The following is a 25654-nucleotide window of genomic DNA, read 5'->3' as shown; positions in this document are numbered from 1 at the left end:
CCGGTTGCAGGAAGTACCCCTCCTCCCACCCCCACCTCTAACCGCTCGCAAAGGAGTCTCAGCAGACAGCCACTCTTGCCATCTCTCCTGTGCCACCAAATCAAGTCAAGACTGGTCAATTTATTAAACGTGAACTTTATTGTGGTTTGGATTATGTAAGGCAGTGTGGTGAAGGCACTGCAGAAGTTAGACTGAAAAACATGGTAGGAAATGGAGCGAGCTAAGAAAACTACAAAATTTTTTAAATGATCGCGTGCTGGACTAGACTAAGTATACTACAACTATGTCATTTTATTCATCATTGCAGAAGCGTTGAAATATTCTAGGAGGTGGAGCTTGGGGGATGGGGAAAGGCTTCATGGAGGAGGTGGCATTTATGCTGGGCCTTGAAGGAGGGGTAGAATGTTGACAGAGGAGATGGAGGGAAGAACATTTCAGAATGACTGACTCTAGAGAAAATTCTATAGAAGGACTGAAAAAACAAGAGGGCAAACAAACACCCCCAGGGAGTGAACGCTCCCAACTGGGAGAAAAGCCTGAGGGGTCTCAAGCCCCCCAGGTGGGGTCTTCAGTACCAATGATATTAGGAGGCACAGGACAACGGGCTTGTTTGTAAACCTAGCAGCAGCAGGAGGTTTCACATTTGCAGTCAGGGGCCCCAAACTGGCGAGACTCTGCCTGGATGGAGTCTCTCGTCCTTTTATCCTGCGTGGTCCTCATTCATCCTTCCTCTTGCCCGCTGACTGCCTGAACGGTAGTTCGTGCGCGCCCACGTGCGCGTGTGTGAGTGTAGGTGTGTGTGGATGCGTGGGGGACGGAGGCTTTGTCTCCCACTGCAGCTTCTTCCACTTTTCCCTCTTGTGGCACACAGCTGGCTTCCATGGAGCTGGAGCTTGGGCCCTTCCCACTGTCTGAGCCTCACGGAACTCCAGCTCTTGATTAAGCACCTAGGAAGCTTCCTCAACATGAAGGTAAAACCTACTGTGGGGGGTGACTTGGGTCAGGGCAGGACTACGCTTTCCAGAGGTGGTGGTTGGTGGTGGTGGTGATGGCGGTGCCGGCGGTAAGGGCTGGGGATGTATAAACAGGCTGTGGCTGCTGGGTAAAAGGCTGCTGGGACACCTGTAGTGTTCAGTCAGGAGCTGGGATGTCAGGCTAGACCTGCTTGGCCTTGATCACCCCTCCGCCTTCCTCAACATGCCCTACAGGGGAGACATTTTGGGCACCTGAAAACAGCTAAGACATCGGTAGGGTATCCAGGCTGTTGTCGTTGTCCTGCATGAATCTCACCCCCGGAAGCCCCAGAGATCTTTCCTTGGCCAACATCTGTCTGATCTCCAGATAGGACTGTCACCTCCCCCTGTCCAGCTGCTGGAGGTATATAGGTTACGTAGCTACTTACGCTACTCGGATGGGGAGGTATGGGGAACTTATCAGAAGAAAGGCAAAGTTAATTACTGTGAATTTCTTTCTTTCAAAAGATTATGAATCCTAGATAAGATCTAGCATCTGACAGAAAATAAAAGGATGGGAAAGCTCTGTCAGGATTCCCTGGAGCTGGAGACTTAGAGCTCAGTGAGATCATCACTGGAAATAACCTTGAAGCTGATGTGGCCTTGTTTAACTTTGGCAGTTGGGCCACCCTTCTTACGCAGGTACAGGGACTTCAGATCACGGCAGTCACTGGGGTCAGCATCCAGAGTGACCTGCCCCAAGAACTGATCACAGAACTTTCGTCTGTTCCAGACCTGGAGAGACAAGTCAAGAAAGTGAAGATGAGCAACCTTCCGTAACATTGGACTTTGCCGAGTGGCATCTAGAACCTAATGCCGGGCTTTGAAAGGTCTGTGTAAAAACCAAGGGACTGTATTTCCTGATACCTCTCTGGCTAAGGGGAAAGTACCTCAAAGAGGAGAGACGAAAAGCCACCAGTCAGAGTTCAGAATCAACCTTGATCTATGAGATGGCCGCCGAAAGGCAGCTGGTCAGAAGCATTAAGTCAGAAAAACGGCCAAACCACAGTGCTCCATTCTGAGCCGCAGGGCGAGGGTCGTGTGAATTGGCATATACTTCCCCACATGGGATTTACAGTACCTGTGTCAACATGTGTATCTGCCAGCATGCGGGCTTCTGCCCACAATGAAAGAACAGAGGAGAGGAGATTTAGGATGGAGATTCATGAGGAAGCCAGTGATTGTGCCTGGTGGGAGGTGTCTTCCAGTACAAAACAAACAGACAAAAAACCAGGATAGGGCTTCCCTGGTGGCGCAGTGGTTGGGAGTCCGCCTGCCGATGCAGGGGACGCGGGTTTGTGCCCCGGTCCGGGAAGATCCCACATGCCGCGGAGCGGCTGGGCCCGTGAGCTATGGCCGCTGAGCCTGCGCGTCCGGAGCCTGTGCTCCGCAGCGGGAGAGGCCACAGCAGTGAGAGGCCCACGTACCGCAAAAAAAAAAAAACCAAAACAAACAAACAAAACAGGATAAGCCTTGCTCCGTATCCTAGACATCTGTGAGGCACTTGGGATCATCCAGTATCTGGTACTGAATATGAGCCACGTGAGGGTCCCTGTTCACATCCTTACCTGCACTATAATAGGAATGTCAGTGGTCCTTCTGTAGAAAATGGCCTGGGTGTCAAAAATGGCATGAACAGTATTCTTTTGGACAGGAGAACGGACTTCCTCCTTTCCACACTTGATGACCAAATATGGGTTTACAGCTGGAACAAAGTAACATTTATTTTTAACACAGTGATTAAAAGTCCTCTTTCTAGATAGTCAAGACACTATTTCACTAAGTCTATTCTGGGACTTTTAGCATCACACCTGGGTACTAGAATGACCTAGGACTTTGGTTCCTATTTCCCTTTTCTTTTCTATACTTTATATAGGGATATAGAAATGAATATTAGATAGGCCCTTGCCCCAAGACTTTTATATCCCATTTTCTCTTTTTTTAAATTGAAGTACAGCTGATTTACAACATGGTGTTAATTTCTGCTGTACAGCAAAGTGATTCAGTTATACACATATACATTCTTTTTAAAATATTCTTTTCCATTATGGTTTATCACAGGATATTGAATATAGTTCCCTGTGCTATAGAGTAGGCCCTTGTTGTTTATATATATCCCATTTTCCTATCACGGTTGACAGCCATTCTGACTTTTCTACACGGAAAACGCCACTGGAGAGAATCATGTGTGACCATCTTTTCTAACCATATATGCAATAAATGAAACTGATTTTGCTTTCCCAGACACCCCTGCAGTTCTTACTTTCATTGGCATACTTCTTCTCCAGGCCCTCGGCACTGTGCACTGTGATCTGGGTGACAACCTTGGGGTAGCCACGAGCCAGATTCCAGCAGGACATCTTGGGCATGTCCAGAGTCAGCTCCCTGGAACATCAAAAAGAAGACACGTCATCCATGACGAATGCCCTTTGATGAGGAGATAGGCTCGCCAAAGCAGACCCTGTTGTTGAAAAACACGAAATGCCAAGTGACCTAGCCCATTCCTCCTCCGACATGGCTTATATTTTATGAGTATGTTTTCCTTTCCCCTTGCTTTAAGGCCCAGCAGATAAAGATCAGAGTAGGCAGGGCTGGGGTGAAAAGGTAGCTTTGGTGACCCAGCACTCAGAACGTAATAGAGGAGCAGTGAGGAGTGCCAGCTGTTTAAGAGAAGAGTCAGCCAGAGAACAGAAGATAAAATATAAGTGGAAAAGCTTAGGCTATAGGCCTGTTCTCCTTAAATGGCAGCTCAAAGCGCTGAAGCTCTGACCTCCGCAGGGAACTTCTCACAACCCACACCACTTTGAGAAATCTTTCTCCTGCCATCACTGCAGTTAAATCTGACTTGCATAAGTTGTCCCTTTGAGTGTCCACCTAGGGGGAGAGGGCCAAGAGGGTTAGGACTGGAGGCAAAGCACAGAATGGGAGTTGGCAGGGCTGGCCAAGGAAAGGGCACCTGAGCTGGACGGGCACTTCAGAGAAGATTCTCAAGAGAAACTCGCTGGTGCGGCCATGCTGGAACATAGTTGGGACAAGCACGTAGTTGCCCTTCTTCAGGTACTTGCTCAGAAACACGGTGCGCGTGTCAATGTAAGTGGAGGTCCCCGCACGCTCCTGGATGTACAGGTGGTGGAGGCGGAATTTGCGATTCATCTCCACCTGGAAATGCAAGAGAAGGAGATGCTCTATTGCGCTCAGATCATAGTTTTTGCGTTTGAAGAGCCTAGCTCTTCTACTTTCTTTATCCCTCGACCTTTCTTGATTCCCCTAACCCCAAGCCGTCCTAATTTTGACACTGTTTGCCATCATTCTCTCTGCTCCAAAGGCCCATTCTTACCTTGAAGAGCTCAAAGCCGATGATGTAATTGTCGGGTCTTCCCATGCGGCGGTAACTGCGCAGGTCTTTTTGCTGCAGAGACATGATGACCTTGTGCCCATCCTCGGGCACAGTGAAGATGTACTAAGGGAAAGAGGCCAGCAAGGAGCTTAGTTAGCACTTCTGTTTCAGACGAGCCAGCTCAAATTTCAGGGAAGAAAACTCTACCTTGCGAAGCAGAGACTTGGGTCATGTTCTGGGCTTCGCCATTGACTTGCTAAATGCAGATCCTAATGTTTGCTTCTCCCTATGGCATTCAGCATGTGTTGAGAGAGCCAACTTCATACCTAGGCCTTTGATGCCAAAGGGGGTATGCTTTGTTTTAATAAGTTCTTGGGAGGATCTTGGGTTTTTTAAAATTGTCCCCTTGTGGGCTTCCCTGGTGGCACAGTGGTTAAGAATCCGCCTGCCAATGCAGGGGACACGGGTTCGAGCCCTGGTCTGGGAAGATCCCACATGCCATGGAGCAGCTGGGCCCGTGTGCCACAACTACTGAGCCTGCGCTCTAGAGCCCGCAAGCCACAACTACTGAAGCCCGCATGCCTAGAGCCCATGCTCCGCAACAAGAGATGCCACCGCAATGAGAAGCCCGCGCACCACAAAGAAGAGTAGCCCCAGCTCGCCGCAACTAGAGAAAGCCCGCACACAGCAACGAAGACCCAACGCAGCCGAAAATAAATAAATACATAAAATTTTTTTAAATCTTATAAACTGTCCCCTTGTTTTTAAAAGCTGTACACAGGAAAATTTGAGAATCAACAAAGACAGAAAGCATCCTTGCTTGACTTCACCTGACACTGCAGCATTCCCCTAGGCTAGCCTCCTATTGCCAGCCCAGATGTGTGACTTGTGGAAGGGGCCGGATCCATTTCCTTGGTGAATTGATGCTTTGCTATCACCATTTTAAGGATGCCGCACTCCTTTTCTAGAGACTTCCCAAACATCATCTGCGGAATCATGGTGCCATTGGGAAGTAAGACTAAAAGACATCAGATTTCTCTCGCTCTCCCCCAAACCTCCCACCAAGAAACAGGAAACAGATGCAGAAACATGAGCTCACGAGGCCCCCATCAGTTCATCCTGCACAGACACTTAAACAGTGAAGCCAAACAGCCCATTTCCCCAGTTTGGTATATGTTCCTGATAGTTAAAGCATTTCTAGGGCTGTAAATGAAGGGGGGTGGCAATAGGAGCTTTCTTTTCTTTAGGGGCAATTAAGGTGGAAGGAATGGAGAAAACTATGAGTTAAGTAAATCAGCCCACCAGCTTTAGTATCCTTCAAAGTGGCTGGCCAATGAAGCTCATGGAAAGAAAAGACACACTCGTGTAAGGCTGCAATACAGTCAGAAGTCTTGTCTCCTGTGGTTAGCTCATCAGCACATTTGCAGATAAAACCATCAAGGTTATTATAGGTTCAGGCTTTGGATGTTCGGATTTTTTGCTTTGGGGTGTGCCTGGGCTTGACCTCTAATGTGTCATCTGGAATAGCATTGTAATGGGAGATGGATGGAACGGGGTCGTTGACAGGGTAGCGATTCAAATCCTGAGAAGAATGACCTGGTATTCTAGATGAGAAAAGGGAGGCCTAATGATGGGGTTCAGAAGAATCACCTGCATGAGAAAGAGGACACATATAGTACATGCGTACCCAAGAGAGCAATTAGGCAGTAAAGAAATGAAAAGAATTGAGAAAACGTCAGGGAGCAGGTCCTTTCTCTCTAATGTGGGACCATCACAAGGAAGCAGGGAGTGTCAAAGCATACCCAGCAATATGGTCAGGAGAGAGGCAGCCAGAGGAGATGGCTTGGATTTGATAATGTCACCAAGTCACGTCTCTACAGAGACACAGTCTGCTTTACAGGCATCTGAGCCAATCCCTATGCATCTTGGTTGATGAATATTACACAATAGCTGCAAATGGGAGAACTGATGTCAAAGAAATACTCCAAGGTGAGACCTGGCTTCCTATTGCCTTGATAACTTGAAGGCAAAGAAAAAGAATTTGATTTAAACCTGGGGATTCTGCAGGAAGGTATCACGGTTGTTATAGCAGCCTCCTGAACGGTTCATCAGCGGGTCATCATCCACAGTCCAGCATCCCACCACCGATTCCAGCTCCTTGCGGCCAAAAATAGGGTTGTTCACATTGCGGCAGACATTCAGTTCATGGAAGTTGCGGCAAAAGTCCTCCAGGCTCATCCTGAATGGAAGGAAAGAAATGAAGATGATACTTAATACCTACCCCTGCAGTTCCATGTGGAAGCCCCAATTCCCTTTAGCACAGAAAAACCCTACTCACCAAAACTCTCCATCATCAGACATAACAAGCCCCAGGTTCTTGCGATCTGCTGCAGTCAGTTGCTGCCACTCTTCAGAACTAAAGGCAAATGAACAAAGGGATAAGCCATTATGTTTGCCATTGACTTCCTACAGTAAGCAGGATGCCAAAGGAACAGAATACATGAGGACTGGGACAGTTTTGTCTCACCACCAGCTAAGTCACAGGCCCCATGTCACTAAGTATTGACAGCCCACTAGCGGTCTGGAGGGATGGGATTGGGAGAACGTATAGGGCTTTGGGGATGCAGCAATCAAAGTGGAAAGCCGCTCACATCTCACTCCAGGGCCCACTCCATTCTTGTCTTCCCAAGGGGTTCCTCAGACGAATCATGTACAGCTTCTCCGTACTGAAGACCTCCACGAGTCTTTCTCCAAGACGAATCTTGCGAATATCAGTCATGGTGTACGTATGGCCCTTCAGTAGACCCCAATCAGTTTCGACTTCTTGTTCCTCCTGACTGGGAAACTGAGAGCAAAGAAAGATACATAAGGGCACAAGAATTGGGAGATCCAAGGCTTGGCTCTCCCTCTTCTTTGACTGGTTTACCCGAGTATGGTTGAAACTAGTTCTCTTATGCAGATAGAAATTTGATCCTGCCGCCTAACTTGACACAAAGCAAGCCAAGGAAAGGAAATAAAGAATTTAATATAACAACTCAAACAATTCAAATGACCCACGGTAGTACATTGATGTGAAGAGCATTGAAATTTGTTGGGGTTGGGGTTGGTTAATTCTTTGAGCAAACAGCTATAACTGCCACACCCAGGAGCAGAGGCAGGAGGAATCATTTAGCAGAGACTATTTCCATCAGCTCGGATGCTACATCGGCCTCCAGTGGGATGACTGGTACAAAAGGAAAATAGGTTAAATCTCCTTAGCCTCTGCGCCAGGGCTCAGTGCCTATCGTTAGCTTTCCGAGTTTCATAATGACTTGTCCTGGATCTCCAGGGTAAGGGTGATGTTCTCCACTAAATGTCACGGTCTCCTCTGCCGGAAGTGAGCGAAGAGTGGTTTGGGTGAGTACAAACCTCAATGGAGCAACAGATCAGACCTCCTTTGGTAAATGTTTTGTACAGTTCTCCAAACAGCTTGTACTTCTCCTCAACGAGCTCAGTGTATCTTCCCTTCTGCATGTCAACAGTTTCAGCCAATGTGCCAGTGAAGTCCACGATGATATCAGTAGTGGTCAGACCATCGAGGGCTTCATAACACCCAAGCAGCCTGGGGGCAAATATGCAAAGTTATCTTTGCAAAAGTATTTTTCCAGGTCAAGGACATCTTGTCCCCCCAAGTTAAAACAGTCCTTGCCCAGCCAGCCTTTACTGGCTAGCTTTCCTCTAGGTACAAAATGAGAGATATTTTGAGAATATAGTCACATTTCTAGGTTTAGGCTATGTTATCTAGGACGGTCCATGCAGAAACTTCTTTCTACAGGTAAATATTAGACACGGAGAAAATCTGCGGCCATAATGCCATGTGATCTGTAGATCAGCAGCAGGAAGAGGGCACCTGGGAGCAGTAAGGGCTTAATGGAAACTGGGACAGCTGATTTCTTTCTCATCTAGAATTAGGGAGGGCCATTCCCAGGTGCAAAGCAATGCCTTGGATCTGATTGATATCCTACCCAATTTAAAGCCCAAGGCTAAGCTGGGAGAGCATGAGTTCCCAAGGATGAATGTGACCTTCCTTTCCTTGTGTAGCCTGACCGCTGACTGGCCAACACCCCTCCTTACTTGGCATAAGCTTTTTCCAACAGAGCATTCCAAAACTCATTCATGGAGGTGGAGAAGGAGAAAACGAGATCTCCATTGATGGTGGGCAGCAAGTCATCAATCACCACCTCGGTCCATTCTCCAAAATGCCAGAAACGGAAGCGAAATATCCCAGCATATTTATCTAGTTTTCGAGGGTCCCATTCCTGTTCCTTATGGTTGGGAATTGTCTGGAAGTATAAGAACATTCAATCAACTGTTATTCACCAGACCATATCCAAATATTGAGATTACAATTGACTTCTGACAAATCCCATGTGGCGACAGGAAGCACACCAAATACATTTGGTTTGGGTCTAGGTAGGAAGTCCCTGGTAGGGCATTTTTTTCTGCAATTTTTGCTCCCCGAGTTCAGTTTTGCTGAGGATAGTATTACCATGCTTGCCCTGAATACACACAGGGTGACTGGGGGCAGCAAGTTATGGGTTAAATTATTTACCACAGTTAATCTACAAACTCGATCATGAGAAACTGTCTACACAAACATATTCGTGGTTGCATACTTAACCACATAAACAAAGGCATTTTAAAAAGCAAAATCAATCAAAACACAAGGTCCCCTGTGGTTTCAGTTTTCAAAGGTCCATCCTAGAGAGTTCGTGCAGATTCTATAGACTATAGATTTTATTCACACCTTGAATAAAATTATATTTGGGAAAGTCTCCTTTTTAAATACAATTACACATTCATCTTCGAAAATTGTTATTTTCTGAAGAAAATGCTCTAATTTTTCCCAGGTCAACACTTCATTGCCTTGAACTCTGCCTAAATGCCAAAGGGATTTTTGTACTCTTATAATTTATTAGAACCTTTTCAAGCATCTAGTTCCACCTTTCTCACCTTTTCTTTTGTTCACATCTGTCAGTGACTTCCTGGCCCCCAGTGGCTTTTTACCCCAGTAGGTACTGAGAATGCAAGTATGCAGAGCTACTGAGTCAAAGTACTGCAAGTGACAAAAGATCACCTAATATGTGCGACAAAGCAAATAGGGTAAAATGTTAATGGTAGAATCTAGGTGAGTAAATGGGTGTTGACTGTAAAATTCTTTCAACTTTCTGTATTTGTGAAAATTCTCATAATAAAATTGAGGGAAATCACCTTCAATCATGAATACTTCTGACTTCAGGGATTAAACAATCTGAGACAGTTACGAGCTGACTTTTCCTAAAGTTACTAAAGAAGACAAGAAGGTGGAAACCGAGGGAGGTCGGTACCTTTGTCCAGTGAGACTCCTGAACAGCCAGACAGGAAAACGCAGAGACCATTGGCTTGTGCCCCAGTCTCCCTTGGGTCAGCTGGTGGTTACTGATATTGCCCACAATCAGACGGGGGTCATCGCAGATGTCCTGTGGATACAACAGTTGGTTCTAAGAGCCTGGGAAGTGTTCCCCATGGGTCAGTGTGAGCCCAGCTAGGCAGGACAGACTTCACAGATGAGGTAAGGTGGAAAGATTACCAGGACTTCCACAGGTAGGAGAAAGGAAAGGTTGGGGGGTTGTGGAAACAAACACAAAGCAGTAGCTCATCAGGACACAGGAAAAAGGGTCACGTGGGAAGGCGGCAGGAGAAATGGAAGGAGAGGATGCGACTGAGACAGGATGAGACGTGCTGGTGGGAGCCCTCAGACATAGCTATCATTGAGGTTTAGAGAGTTTTCACTGCAGCAGTGAGTTTGTAAAGAGAGAACGAGGGATTAGCACATTACATTCTGAACCTATTTGTCAGGATGAGATTTTCTGAAGCGCCTGTGCTCAGATGGGTGATTGCACTTAAAAGACAAGACCTGATAGAGGTGGACATTAATGCTTCTCCCTCTCCAGAAAAATGAGTTAGGAGACCTTATACATGAAGCCCTTTCCTAACATAAAGCAAAGGCAACAGCGGTGTCCACGCAACAAGATTTCCCCACATCTTTGGATGAATACAGATGGCAGCAGCACTAACAGCAGGTGGTAATAGACCGCGTCTAGGAGCACTTCAACAGATACTCTTTTCCCACAGGGGATGTTCAGAACCTGGACAGAGTGGAGCAAGTATTTGTTTGAGGCGTATGTGTGTGTCTTTCCCCAACATATCATTAGCTGTGCCATTCCCACTGCAAGTAGGAAAATGAGGCCCAAATAATACAATTCCAGCACAATGTAATGGAGGAATTTTCAAAGTATAATCAGTGCCTAAAGGAAGGATCCCCAAAATTTCCCTGGTGGTAGACAAAATAATTTGAATAGTGGTGGTAATGTTCACGCTGAAGGCTTAAGAATGACTAGAGTTAGCAGTTGGACAAGGGAGAGGGATGGAGGCGTAAGGAGTAGAGAGACAGTCATGGACAGAGGTATAGTCACATACATGACACCACATAATTGAAGACACGTTTGCGTGACTCAGAGTATCAGCCCTTGCAGAGTTCAAAGGCAGGAAATACCAATGAAGTCTTGGGTAGATGGAGACAGCTTCGTGGAGGAGGCCGTTGGCCAGTACCTTGACATTTTGCTTACCCAGCAGAAATAAATCCTAGTCTCAAATGGAAAGAAAATCTAGACATATATCCTTTAAAAAATTATTAAATAGAGACAGCTATATTTTTCTGGTTCTCAAACCTCTTTTTTTTAATGGACATAATTCTCCTTGATGAAGGGTCTGGTCTACAGAATGAAACATTCCATATATTCTTTAAAAGCCAAAATAACTCTGGAAAGGAATAGGCATTCTGGGCAAGGACAATTCCAAACTGAAGATTAATTGGTCATTCCTTCGCCAAAAGGAGAGTTAGGTGGGTTGCCGTCAGCTTTGGTTTTCTGGTCTTTTTTTTTTTTTTTTTTTAGATGCATGTCTGGTGTCTCATTACTTTTTTGTCTTAGTAGAAGACTTCTATCTTACTAAATTTTTTCATGCGTTGGGAGCTGCCTGTTTTTTCATTTATTGAACATAAAGCAGGTGTGTTGGGTGGATTCAGTCCTGATATCCTTTCTCTTCTGATTGTTTCTTTGCCCTTTCTAAGATGAGACGAAATACAGTTTTTCCTTTCTGAGTCAGGCGTTACCATTTTATTTGTAGCAAGATGTAAAGTTATACAGTGATTTCTGGGACTTAGATGATGCATCTAATAGTTTCCAAGCATGAAAAAACAATAAAGTGAACATTGATATGTGGAAAAGTGTGTTTTTAGATTATTGAGGCAAATTATTTGCTGGTTTTATGTAGAGTTATTAGTGGTTGGAGTTACATAAGTGTCTTGATTTTCCACAAGGCTTTAATTCACAGCAGGGATCTAGGCTCAGCAAACACTTTTGGCATGTCAACTTCTATTTAAGACCTAAAGGATCATGTAAATAAGCAAAAAGACATGGAAACAGAACTCAAATTGAGGAACTGGATAATTATTCTCCTGTCGACTAACGTGAATGTGATTTTATATATATATATAGTGTGTGTGTGTGTGTGTGTGTGTGTGTGTGTAAAGCTGTGTGTAATCATGGGAGAATATACATTTGGGCAAAAAAACACCTTATTTTCCATTTCCTCTCATAAACTGGCCCATGCCCCAGTTTTACTTCACCACTCTTCATACATGATAGATGGCTATTTAACAATGTGTTTTTAAAAATGAGTTAACAGTCCATAGACTGTCAAACCTGGAAGGAATTTAGAGACTATTTTGTCAACCTGTTTATTTCACAAATGAGGAAACAGGCACAGAGAAGGGCAGTAACTTGCCTCTCCTGTCATTTAGCTAGTTAGTAGACCTAGGACTAAAGTTTTAGGTTCTTCAGTTAGAGAAGGAACCTCTAGACATCAGCTGGTTCATCCTTTTGCCTTTAAGTTGATCAATGGTCACCATGCAAAGGATAATACCGTGAAGCTCTTCAGGGGTGGAGATGCAACTCATTGTCTCAGTCATCCATCCCAGTGTTTTATGTCTCTTTGCTTAATGCTCACCTAAAAGCTCTCCATCATTCTGGAAGACTGGCTTAACTCATGTCTTAGCTTTTGGTTCTAGGCTAGATATCACCAATGTGCTTTAATCTCCTCAGTTTCATCCACTAAATATGAATCAAACTCTTATGTATGTCAGCACCGTGATGTGAAGCACGGGAGAACATTTTTATTAAGCCACATTTTTTTTTTTACCTCTTTAAGGAAGTGAAAGACTAGAAATAGCTAAGGAGGTAGAAAGGGTAACGGGTAATGAGCCAATGCAAATCTAACAGCCAAATGGACTTTTTGGTGACAAATTTGAAAACAATGAAATGGATATTTATTGAATTTTCCCCTAGATTTAGACAACTGGCTATAATTCCTGCAGGGGTGAGGAAGCAAGGCTGGAGACATTTTCCTGTAAGTCAAAGCTGGGATGCAGAGTGCAGATGGGACACTTCAGCCCAAGCTCTGCTGAAATGGTAGGGAGTGGAGTTGGAGGAGAAGTCACAGCTCACATAGTCACATATTTGGGTGGCTTGAGAGGTAGGGAAGATTGCTGAACCTCTAATGGTTCCCAGCTGTGTTGGCCTAGTCGACGTGATCCTTAAACTGGGCTGTTTGTCAAGGCAAAATAATTTCTTGGGGGAAAACACACAACTAGGAAGTCAAGCACCAAGAGTAAATCCAGGAATGGTCTCTGCAGACCCCTATTCCTGAGCCAAAGCCTTCTGCTGATACAAGCAAAGCAGCATCTCTAGGAAGTATGTTCTCTTAGCTGAGCATTGAGAGATCCTCCTATTGTCCTTACCTCATCTCCTTTCCCAGAGACCTCTGGGTGGGGGGAGGGAGGCATACAGTTATAAGTCTTGGAGCCCCACGCATGTCACTCTATGTGGCTCTCTTCGCACCTACCACATCACGTATTTAGCAATTTTTTTTTTTTACACAGGTGAAATTTGCTGACAATAAACATTGAGGTCCAGGGTAAACCTCAAGAACCACAGTAAAATGAAAGGCTGCCTAGAAAACCAGCAGCCGGAAGAGTGGAGGCATTTCAAAAGTGCTATGGGCAGTCTAGCAGTCCCATGGGGATGAGGACAGTGTGGACACTTACAAGTGAGGCCAGCCCTGCAGTAGGTACATTAGGACTAAGTCCAAGGCTCTAAGTCGTCCCAGAAGGCCCAGGGCTGCCATCCAGGGCCTGAGGGCTTTAACAGCTAGTCCAAGCAACCATTATCTTATCCTTAGAAAATCGTACCATCTCCAGACACGGCATTTATAGGTGGACCTCGGCTCAGGGACCGATGTTGAACCACCTGCACAAGGAGTCAACTTTACTTGCTGGGGAGTTTTGCTTCTGCATGACGATCTTGTCATTGGTAAAACATTCTCTTCCTTCCTAACCCCTCCAAGGAAAACTCAATATGGAACCATAGAATAATATCTTAAGCCCAACTTCCACTTCCAAACTGGACAAGCAAGTCACTACAGAATTATCTTCTTCTTTAAACCTTCAGACTTCTGCAAGGGGACTCCAGGTGTAAATCCCAAACTGCTTTATTGGGAAAAATGTGTATATCCGTGCAATGGAATACAGTTCAGCGATAAAAAGAAACATACATGCTGCCACATGGATGGTCCTTGAAAATCATGCTAACCTAAAGAAGCCAGTTACTTTTATGATTCCATTTTAAGTGAAATGTCCAGAATAAGCGAATCTAGACAGAAACCGAAAGTACATTACTGGTTGCCTGCGACTGGGGGGAGGAGGGGTTTACTCCCTGCAAATGTGTACAAGGGGTTGTATTGGGATGATGCAACTGGTCTAAAACTGGATTGTGGGGATGTTTGCACAACTCGGTAAATTTATTTTAAAAAATCATTGCTTTGTATACTTAAAGCAGCTGAATTTTATGGTGTATAAATTGTACTTCGATAAAGCTGCTAGCGTTTTTTAAATTCAGAATCTAAAATAAATAGGACAGATGGCAAGAGTATTGGCCTATTCAACTCTTTTCGATTGTGTCAACAGAGAAAAACACTTAGGACCATTCACGTGGAGGCACATGATCTCTGGGAAGAAAAAGAAATTCATGAACAGTCTAGGCCAAAACTACTCTACAGAGGTGTCCCATTCAGCTGGGTGTTGGAAATTTCTATTCGCACAAAGAGAGAAATATTTTCTCCTTTAACGGGGTCCCTCATATGCAATCTCTCTCTGCTTCTAATGTCCCCTCTCAACCGATCCCTCCCATTCCTCCCACCTTTGCTTTAATCCAGAACCTCATCGGCCTCTTCTCACCCAAGGTAGTGAAAAGACCTGGGCAAGGGCCATGGTAGTGGAGGCTGAACTCAGAACTTGACCAGGAGAGCTGCCAGATCTTGTGCAGGTGCCCTGGCTTCCTCCACAGCTGGCCGTGCAATCCCCAAAAGGCCTTGCTCCATTTTAGCAGGAGAATAGCTGTGTCTGACTCGAAGACACGATTGTAGCTGGGTACGACTCAGTCAGGAAAAAAGCCAGAGGCGGGTAGGAGGGGAGAGTCACTGGAGAAGAGATTTTCTGTGGGAATTTGGTGGCTAGATTTCAGCCTAAAAATCCTACCTGCCGTCTTAGGATCACACTGTAACTCAGGGGAACTCAGCTCTTAGAATCTGCTAAGACTTTATATGTTGAAGGTCCAGGAGGACAGGAAAGCTCAGGAGGACAGGTATCAGGCAATATAGCTGTGTACCCAGGAAGCTAGGCCGGTAGCTGGGGTCATTGGACCAATGGAGGTGTTAAGGAGAAGGATCTTCCTCTGAAAGGTATGGGCAGATGAAGGGGCACCAAACAATTGCAAAACACCCTCACAATCCCTGCCCATCTAAAGCAGCTCCTTAGGGTGCAGCAGGGAAGTGGCAAGTGGGAAGAGGGGAGCTCGATCCTGCCCTAGGATGGTGGCGCTGGACCGCAGTTGGTTGGTTTGATTAGCAGTGGTGTTTACAGACACGGAGGCTTTGCAACCCAGGAGGGAAAGAGACAGAAAATATCTGGTTAATCGTGCTTCTTCCATTTTAGAGACTTCAGAAACGAACCCTGTTTGAGTATGAGGCGAGGTGGCATGCCAAGGGACAAGATGTCTGTAAGCTTCCCTGAAGATGAGGATCTCAACCTTGCCAATGAGGCAGGTGAGTCCAACGACCCATCTGGTCTTCCTGAGCCAATTTAGAGAGGCCGTCTCTTGGCTTTACTGATGGGAGGCCAGAGAACTTTGACGTGGTTCTTGCCCCTAGGCTTGGCCTCCACTCTGGCTGGAGAGGAATCTCCGGCTTTTAGAAGAGACTCAGATGGTGGTCCGGAACGTTGTTTTTCCCCCTACTCCCCACAAGAGTCCCCCGCCCCAACTGCTCCAATCCACCATGATCTCCTTTTCTTCAAAACCCTCTATGATTTACTGGCTATATGCCTGAAAATAGCATTTCCTCTGTGGAGCAGTAATTTCTTATTTAACTCTTCGACAGCTCAATATCCATCTCGTCAGCTGGAATGGGAATCCCTCACCCCAGGCCTCGTCTGTATCTTGCACAGAGGCTGGCATAGAGTAAGCGCTCGATGAATGCTTCTCAACTGACTCTCTCTTTGGGCCTAATTAAGACTAAGCTCAGAGTATGCTCGCAAAAGGGAGAGTCTGGATCAATTAATGGGTGTACAGCATCAACACAGTGAGGGGGAATGTGAGAACTTACTGGAGGGAAGCTACCTATTTTACCAAAAGAGACACGAGCAAATCTATCTCCCTGACATGGCAGCATGGTAGAGTAAAAACTAATACAGGCTTTGGAGTCAAACCTGGATTCAAATCCCAGCTTGTTAGTAGTCTGACCCTGGGAAAATTCTTACCTTCCCTCTGAGACACAGTTTCCTCATCAATAAAATGAACATAGTATCTACCTTTATTTTTCACACCAGGATAAAAGAATTACATCAAAGTGGTTTTTAAAGATACCTACCTTACTAAGCTATAGCAAATTAGGATGAAATGAAAAAATGTATAGAAAACTCCAGACACAGTATCTGGGCCCATCGTAGGCATGCTCTAAATGCCTCTGCCTCGTTCTACCCCATTCACTCTCTCTTTCTGACACTCCCTCACCTTGGAAGGGGTATCGCTTGCCTCAGAGGCAAGATGGATTATTGCAGTGGTTACTAAGTTTTTTTCCTTCCCTGCTAATTCATCTAGGACTCAATCCACAGAATTTGGAAGATGAAGGCAAAGACAAAGGACGGAGCCAAGATGGGGGAGGGAGGATGTGTCTAAAGGCGGGCCAATACAGGAAGCACTGTCGGCTTGGTTCACATCAGGAGAATGGCTTCACGTTGGCTTGCGATTTTACTGCCCGTCAGATCTCCTGCCACCTCGTCCAGGACCTCACCCCCATCCATTATTCCTTCTTTCTTCTGTGTCTTTAACCTCTCCTTTACTATTTCCTCCTTAGCCTATAAATATGTCCTATTTGTAAAAGACACCCTCCCCCAGAAAACCTCCCTCGATTCCCTGCCTTCTTTTCAGCTACTTCTGCCCTATCGATCTCCTTTCTTTCATAACCAACCATCAACAAAGAGTGGCGGCCCTCATTATCACCATCCATTCAGAAGAGTGGCTCCCAAACAGCATATTTCTATTTTCTCCATGCATTTGTTTTCCAGATTTGTATTGCAGGTCAGTGATCTACAGGGATGTCAACGACTGGAGGCACAGAAACTGAGCAGCAGTGTAATCTTCCTTCTGATGGAGAGAACTTCTGCAGCTCTTATATTCTCAGCGACTATCATACTTTATGGGCAAAAATGGAGACATGCCCTCTGAGTCACATAGAAAACAAGAGCCTTGACGCGACCCATGTATCTTGGCACCCCCTGGTGGCAACCTACATAAACCGAAGTAGCTCTTGTAAGAACTCCCTTCAGGAGTTCAAGCTGTGGAAATTGTTCATTGAAGAAAGCGAACCTTGAGTTGCTGACTGAGATGGTTAATAGTGCATAAAAAAGGTACATCGTGAAATAGGATCAGAAGGTTTTCAGGATATGGTGAAAGTCCAAGAATTTGCATTTCATAACAGCCCTTGATGGCTTATATACCTGGTCACCCACTTTGGGAAGGAGCCCAGGTTGAATATCCTTCTATCTAGTCGTACCCTTTAGATATAACCAGGTTACTGTTTATTCTCCAGATTCCAACATCCTATCATTTTGTACATTGACCTCCCACTCATGTAGGACTTGTAAAGGGCTTCTGAGACTTGCTTTAGAGACACAACATACAGATGTTCCACAGAGAACCATAGTAACTATGAATAGGCGGTGAAAGATATACGATCTTACTTGGATCCCACTTTGCTAATTGTGGGAGAATACAGACGATGGTATCCAAAGAGCAGCAAAGAAGTCTCCCTCCCCCAACTCAAACTCCATCTTGTTGAGTTTATTTCATTTATGCTCACCATATAAGTTTTTCTCTTCAGTGGTCTGAGATTATCTTGAAGTTGCTGTCATAGGTAACTCAGTAAAGAAACAAGAGTATAGTTGCTTTCTGAGTCACCGTATTTACTCAAATGAACTTCCAAAAGAAAACAAGCATGGTATATCTCTTTTTTGTTCTTTCTAAATGACTAAATCTGATAAAATGTGACTAAAATTCAAGATTCCTCAAGTTAGAGCCAGAAGCACAAATCCATAAAACTTCCCAATTTTAAAGCTGTCTGCTGGGAATTCTTAGGGCAGTGAAAATATTCGGATACTATAATTATGGTTATATGTCATTATACATTTGTCCAAACCCATAGAATGTACAACACTAGGAGTGAACTCTAATGTAAATTCTGAACTTTGTGTGATTATGATGTGTCAGTGTAAATTCACCAGTTGTAACAGAGGTACCACGCTGAGAGGTGGCATTTGATAATGGGAGAGGCTCTGTATGTCTGGGGACAGGGAATACATGGGAAATCTCTATACCTTCCTCTTAATTTTGCTGTGCTCTAAAAATATAAAAAGGATATTATGCTATAAAAAAATAAATAAAGTTGTCTGCTAAACGGGTCTATACGCAGTGGGCTGTGTGAGTGAAGTAGTGGACCAAGTAGATTTATGATGAAAGAGATCAAGAGGGAAACAGAAATTGAAACAACGAAGTTACCTGGGGACGTTTCCACACCACCTTCCCAGGAAGCAGTCGGTTGTAGAAAAGTGAATCATTCTCAGGCAAAAAGGTTGGATCACAGAAAAGTCTACCATCCCTGATGCATTCCTGCTTCAGTTCCTGGTACTTCTGGTTTTTGAAGAGCTTCAGAGGAGGACCCATAATGTCAAACTATGTCTAGAATGAGAAAATTGTTGTTATTGAAGGAAGAAGTTCTCAAGTCTTTTAAAGATTCCCTGAGATTAGACAAACAGTTGTCATCCCAGTGATTTATTCCCAGAGCTGGGCACCTCAGTTTTAGCTTTAAAGGAAAAGTCACCATTTTCAGGGAAAGAAGGGCCCAGGGTCTGCAGCAAATTCGTCTGGGGGTTGGGATAAGGCATCTAAACCATTTCTGGGTCTCAGTTTCCTCATCTGCCAAATGGGGTAATATGGGCCTTAACAATCTTATTGGAAAAATAGATAACAAACGTTAAGATTGCTAGTTAAACGTGAGTCATTATAATTTAAAGGGCAATCTTCCATCTTCCACTGGCAGGGAGGAGTTCAAGCACAGAAAAATTCTAAATTTGAAGAGAAAGGGGGAAAATCGCTTTACTACATTCAGAATAATTTGGTGCCCTGAAGGGCCACACACTTTGTGCTTGAGGAGAGAAGCAGCCCCTTTCACTTCTAACAAGCCCTTTTACACAATTCCTTCCCTTTTATCATTAAAGAGGTTTGCGTTTTTATTACTGGCCAGGAAGACTAATGCAAGAAACAGAGCTCAGCAGATGGCCTCCGAAGACAAGGAAAGATAGAAAGATTGTATGTGTCTGTCTTCTTCAAAGTCTAGTGTGCAATCATTGGCCCACTATAAAAGGCAGACTCCGAAATTCAGTTACACCAATTAGGTGGATTCTTATCCCATGTCAATACACTGTTGCTTTCTTTTCTTAAAAAAAAACACAACGAAACAACTCTCACACGGCTATACAGAGAATTAATATAGTGGCTCTTCAGGCAATGTCTATCAGAGTGCCCCACACTCAAATGCCCCTGACAACTGGTTTTTATGAGGATAATTTGAAAGGTAAATTTGATTTTAAACAGCTTTGGGGTGATAATAGGGTTTTCAGTGACTTTGCTTGATTCACAAAGATAGATTTGTAATGATTTTAATGATCTTCTGATGACAGTCAATGGTAAATAGAAGGGTGCTGTAAAATCTATATGCACCAAGTATATCAAAAATATATTCTAAGGATAACGGTGTCTATATTCTATGATTACATGAGGGTTGAAACAAAAAATCTGGCTAAGGTCAGAGTGTCTGCTAAAAAATGGATGAAATTTGAAAAAAAAGGCTAATTAATTAGCACTTTAAAGAATATCTGTGTAGGTAACACAGCTCAAAACTCAGTTAATAATGAGGCAGTTGTTATTTTATAAAAAGTGTAATATTAATCAGACCTGTCTACTATCTTACTTCCTGTTCCTTTAGTATTACATTGAAATGCCTTACCGGTAAAGAAGTCTCCCCATTTGAAAACCATAAAAAAATTTAATTCGATGTTATTTGCAACCTACAATATATGTAAACAAACTTACCCTTTCTCTGAATCCAAGGAATAAGAAGCTGAAAATAACCAGTTTTTCCATAGCCTTGTTTATTGGCAATTGTTTTTCAAATGGAAGGCTACAGGAAACTGCAAGTACTGAAATGCTTTCAGTCATCAGATTTAAGTCTGTCCACGGGTTTTAAATATTAACGTGTATTTCACTGTGTTTGAAGTCGTGGACAGTATCAGTAATAGTTTTCCATTAAGCAGCATCAGAGCCAATCTGAATGTATGCCCAGGCTCCTTTCTGGGGCCTTTTACAAATGGACCCCAATTTTTACATGTGCTCAAACTTACAACAAATCCTACCGTGTCTCTTGCTTTTCCTGGAAGGTTGGGTGGATTGCCAGAGGCTGGGGACTGCAAATGGGGGATCGTCTGGGACAATTAGGATATTTAGTTTCCCAGAGCCTCCTAGTTCCTGAACATTTTGGATAAGTGAGCATGTCCTGTTCTTGGGAAGGCCCGCTGCTGCTGCCAGTCTACCTTGTTACCTAGTCAAATGCCTGCAAAGGGAATCCCTATTATATAAAGAGGCCTGTCTACAGGTAGAAACAGCATCAATTGAGAAGAAAATCAAGTTTGATTTTCAAAACCGGTATGATTCCAGTCGACTTTATCAGAGACAGAATGTACAGCTGGTGCAGATAATTCAAGCTTTTCGGGTGAGGGCACACGCATTTTGGGGGCACACAGAAAATAAGGAATAGCGAGCAATAGCCTCAACTTTGACAGGCATTCGTTAGAGCACAATTGCAGTCCCACGCCCCGTCGGACTTGCAGAGTAGAATTGCCCCCGATTTCTGACTGGGTAGCAGAAAACTATATTCCATTTGCTGTGACCTTGGTTTCTTTGCGCCTCAATTTTCTCAACAGGGGAGTGGGGTTATTTATCTTGCCCTCCTTACACTGTGGCTCTCCCTAATGAGATGGTTAGTGTACAGGTGTTTCGAATAAGCAGAAAGGGCTCCATAAGTGCAAGGTACACACTGTAAGCCCTCGCACTGCCTGGCACAGAGCTAGGTACCCAGCAGTGGTACCATTGTGGTACCATAGTGGTACCATTGTGGAATGGATGAATGTCTTATGTAGAAAATGAATGTTTGTGTAGCAATTTATTGTTTGAAGGGTGCATTTCAGCTCATGTTCCCTTCATGGCAGCCACGTTCTGTAGATGTTATCTGTGCCCTTCATTTTGTATCTCCAGAAACGGCAGCTCAGACAAGGGGCAGCTAGAAAATGGCGGAGCTGACTCAAAGCCTGGTCTGTGTTAACACCCGATTTAGTGTACAGCTTTCTATCACACCACACTGCTTCTTTTGCTCACTGCCTTCTTAAAGAAGGGATTTTTTTTTTTTAGCTCAAATGAGGAAAACCCTCCAAAGCAAACATGATACCTAACTTGGAGGCATTCTGCCTAGAATTCATTGCCGTGGTAGATATTGAAAAGGTTCTTTATTTCCATGGTTTGATGAGCATGGGAGAATCCAAACACTTCACATCTCAGGATTCATCAGTTAAGTCTCAGAAAACTTTTGGAAACTCAGAAATTTGTCTTGAGTTTGTCATCAACAACTTGCCCTGTCAGGGTATAGGAGAGTGGAGAAGGGAATGTTCCTTCTTTGCTATCTTACTGTACCCAGCTGTGAAGACAAGAGAGCCTTTAGGTTAAAGACCACATATAGGAAAGTCAGTAAACAGAAGCAAAGCTGGGGTTTTGAGTATCAACCAAAGAAGGCCTCCAGCTAACAAAGGGAACGTGCACATTTAAGAAGGGGGACCTTGTGTCCTGAGGGCTAGTATTATGGGTGGTTGGGTGAAAAAGAGTGTGCAGTTTTGTATTGAGACAATGGTCTTAAGAAGTACTGTTTGAGTGGGGATCCTTCATCCAGAGAGAATGAAGAAGGCCGTGTGAACCAAAGCTAGTGGGAGGGGTGGCTCCAGGGTGTGGTGAGTTAGGAGTTGCCAGGGAAAGTTGAGGGAGCCTGCCACGTGGAACACGAGGCCACAGTTAGGAGAGGGGGCTTTTGCTACTCACCGGACTAGAAAGTTTGGGAAGCTGGACAAAGTCTTAAGAGGAAAATCACTTGTTCTTTGCCTGTGGGTCAGCCTTAGAGTAGAAACCAGATTTTGCTCTTAAAAATGAAATCTGCCTCAGTTTACTCAAGAGAATTATGATCTGATAAGAGGAAATCCAGTCTGTGGTTTACAACCTGCTTTCCATTGCGGTGAGTGGGAGGGCAGGGGACGGCATTTAAGGGGGAGAGAGGGAGAGAACAGGGCCCCCGAGAGTGTTGTTCCTGGCTGGTTTCTCCTTTTCCCCAGTTTCCCCCTTGTATTCTACTTGGGACAAAATCGGACGTCAAAGCAATTGGGAGTTTGCAGAGCAAAGTGAATACAGAAGACTTAACTCTGCCCCGGCATGACGTAGCAGCCACTTTCACCACAATCGGGGGTCTCTATCCTCACCCCTGGGGGTGGTGTGAGGAGAGAAACGGGGCTTGGAGAAGGAGAAGTAATCAAAATTCAGCATCCACATTTTACCCAGAGAAGAGTTGCTTTCCACGTCTACACAGGTAGAAGCATGGCCACACCTTAGAGAATGCATCTACCAACGAACGTATGGTTCTTCAGATTCAAATTGTTGGCCAGATATTCTGAGGTCCGAAAGGGACCACAAAAGTCCTCTGATCCAGCCTTATATAGAACACATCTACTCTGCCCAGAGAGAAGACCCTGTTCAAAGAAATTCCAAGAAAAAGAGTGCACAATTTCCTTTAATTCCATTGTTGCAGAACTCTATCAAAAAATGAAAAGCAATTCAAAATCATGAAAAGAGCACACATAGTCAGGAGATCCAATCCCAAATACCATCATTTAGTGTAGATAACATCTCTGTCCCTCAGTTTCCCCATAAGAGCAATGGGAATAAAATGGCTGCCCCATATACACCTCAGGGTGTTACTGGGGAGAGCTAACAAAATTAGGAATGTGAACATGCTTTTTAACTATTAAGGATAAGACCAATATAGGGCAGTAGTATTAGGAAGCGCTCGTTCTAAGCAAGTTAAATCCCTTTTCTGTCCTTAGTGGAAAATGAGGAGATTTGATCACATACTTTAAGTAAGACACACACAAACATTTGAAAGACCAATATAAAATGGCCCCTCTGCCATTCAGTACCTCCTCTCTCTTCCACCTCTCCATTTTGGCTGACTTGCCCCACTACCCCTTTTATTTTTCCCTCTTGGCTGGAATAAGCCCATCCTATAGGTCTAATTTTATAGCCCTGCGAAAATCTAATTCCAGTTTTTCTAGAATGTTACATTGGACGGACTCTTAGAGATAGATCACTTAGTCCAATTCCTTGCTTTTACAGGAAGGTGAAGGGACTTGTCCAAGGTTGCACAGTTAATGACAGAGCTAGCACTAAAACCTGGACCTCCTGACTCGTTTTACCACAATTAAAAAAAAAAGCTGGGGGAGCATGCCAACACAAAACCTCAAGACATTGCTTTTGAAAATTCTTATTGTCCTCTTCTTACAAGAATGCACTTAGGAGTTTTGTTTTTGAATTGCTGTCAGAAGGTGAGATGATTTCAAATCAAGGCTAATCAAAGAAACACTGTTTTGGGGTCACAAAGGGGCTTTTTCTGCTTTTAATTTAGGGACTGAAAACTCCCAAGGATACGGAAAGCCTGCTTTTTAACCTATTCCTGACTACACAAGTGTTTAGACTTCTGCCTCGCCTGCTAAGGACTCTAAGGATAAATAAAGAATGCTATTCAAATCCAAAGTATTCATAAACGCACATGCGCGTCTGTGCACACACACTCACATACACACAAACTGCAAGAGGAATGCAAGTTAATTAGCCGTCCCCCGTAGAATCTTTTCCTAAATTCCTTCAGACTATAAAATGTCCTTAATTTCACAACAAATATTAGCAAATGAGGCATTAGTCAAATTTCAATAAAAACATTAATTACAAACCAGGATGCTTTATCCTGAAGCCAGAAGTGACTGTCAGGATGGCAGAATTTGTTTAATTTTCCTATGTGCTTGTCACCATATTTCAAGCTCCAAATCCTCAGAACCAATTTTTAAGTGCAATGCTCCAATCCTTTTGCCACCGCGTTCTCACCCCAGCCTGCTCTGGTCAAGTAGTCCAGCTAAGCCCCCAGAACAATGTAGTTGCGGTAGGGACGGATAGAGCCCCCAGCTGCAAATCTAAGTTTACACCAATGCAAGAATCAGAGAAAAACAAAACCAGGCCAGCCAGGGGCTGATCATGAAATAGCCAAGATCAACCTGTCACCAGGACAGGAAGATCCCGGCTCTGCAGACAGGACAGACTCTGCTGCCATTCCCTCCTGTGCAACAGTGTACCACTTATGGACCCCACTTCCAGGGCTTAAAGACCTTTTGCACACAGTGTGGCTCCAAGATTCTGCCTGCATTTCAACAATTTGCCTACAATTGCGGGTCAGCAGAAGCTAGAATAAAGCCCTGAAAATGGGGATTCTCCCCCCCTCACACTCGCCTCCCAGGTTTGTCCTTCCTTACCAGGTATTTTAAGTAACAGGAGACCAAAAAACAAAACAAAACAAAACCCTAGCAGATATCACCAGAAAAGTCTCATGGCCAGACAACCACAATTACCCCTTGCCCCCCCCCCAAATAAGCAATCCAAAATTCCATTAGTTTCGAAGTTTCCAAACTGCTATTACGCACACACATTCTATCCAGACAAACCATAAAATGATAGCTGCGGAGTTTACCTATAAAGTGCAAGTTCCTTCATTTCATTTAGACTCTAAGTTATCCAGCAAATAAAATTGCAGGATGAGTTTGCGAATGTCCTCTCTCCTCACCTGAGTTATCCAAGGAGCCTTGTTGCTGCTGCTGCTGCTGCCGCCGCTGCCGCTGCCGCTGCTCTTAGCCAGGTAACCCCTACAAAGTCTGTTCAGTCAGTGCGGCTGAACAAAGATTCTGGCTTTCTTAACCTGAAAACTATTTGGGCTGTACCAAGCTCTGCTCACAGGGGGAGGTGCCTTGCAGAAAATTCAGGAGTCTTTGCCCCGCCTAGCAGTCAGAAACTGATCCAGAGTCATGAGGAAAATCTGGAAAGCACCCCTACCAGATGTGCAGACGGGATGCCCACTCCAGACCCACCCACCAGCAAACTGAAAAACCCAGGAAAACACGTTCCAAAGCTCTTTCTGTTCCAAGGAGAAATAGGACTTTTCAGGGAGGGGTCTGAGAGATTTCTGACTTTTCTGTCCCAGAGTTAATAGGGCAGACCTGAGCATGACTCGAGAGAGGACGTGGAGAGAAAACTCTTGAAGCGCTGGCAGAGTTCTTGTGGGCTCGGCCCTGTACACGGATCTACACTGGTGATGAGGACTTCAGCGAGTGGGTGGGTGTGAAAGAGGAGACGGTGGGGCACAGGCA

At 44.5% G+C, this 25654-nt stretch overlaps 1 protein-coding gene across 1 annotated transcript; it reads right to left on the bottom strand.

Annotated features, from left to right (window-relative positions):
• Positions 1 to 1565: 1565 nt before the first annotated feature.
• CAPN6 (calpain 6) lies at positions 1566 to 25163 on the bottom strand. The gene is made up of 13 exons (XM_030835710.2): positions 25075 to 25163; positions 18597 to 18776; positions 9717 to 9848; positions 8464 to 8672; positions 7759 to 7951; positions 7002 to 7195; positions 6689 to 6766; positions 6403 to 6589; positions 4351 to 4473; positions 3970 to 4172; positions 3277 to 3398; positions 2582 to 2718; positions 1566 to 1748 (listed from the first exon to the last, which is right to left on the bottom strand). The coding sequence occupies exons 2-13, from the start codon at positions 18759 to 18761 to the stop codon at positions 1566 to 1568; spliced, it is 1926 nt and encodes a 641-aa protein (XP_030691570.2). The 5' UTR covers positions 18762 to 18776; positions 25075 to 25163.
• Positions 25164 to 25654: the final 491 nt, after the last annotated feature.

This window comes from Globicephala melas, chromosome X (genome assembly GCF_963455315.2).
Source record: "Globicephala melas chromosome X, mGloMel1.2, whole genome shotgun sequence".
NCBI classification, from domain to species: Eukaryota; Metazoa; Chordata; class Mammalia; order Artiodactyla; family Delphinidae; genus Globicephala; species Globicephala melas.
The sequence above is the reverse complement of the archived record's forward strand: the minus strand, read 5'-3'. Positions and strand labels throughout refer to the sequence as shown.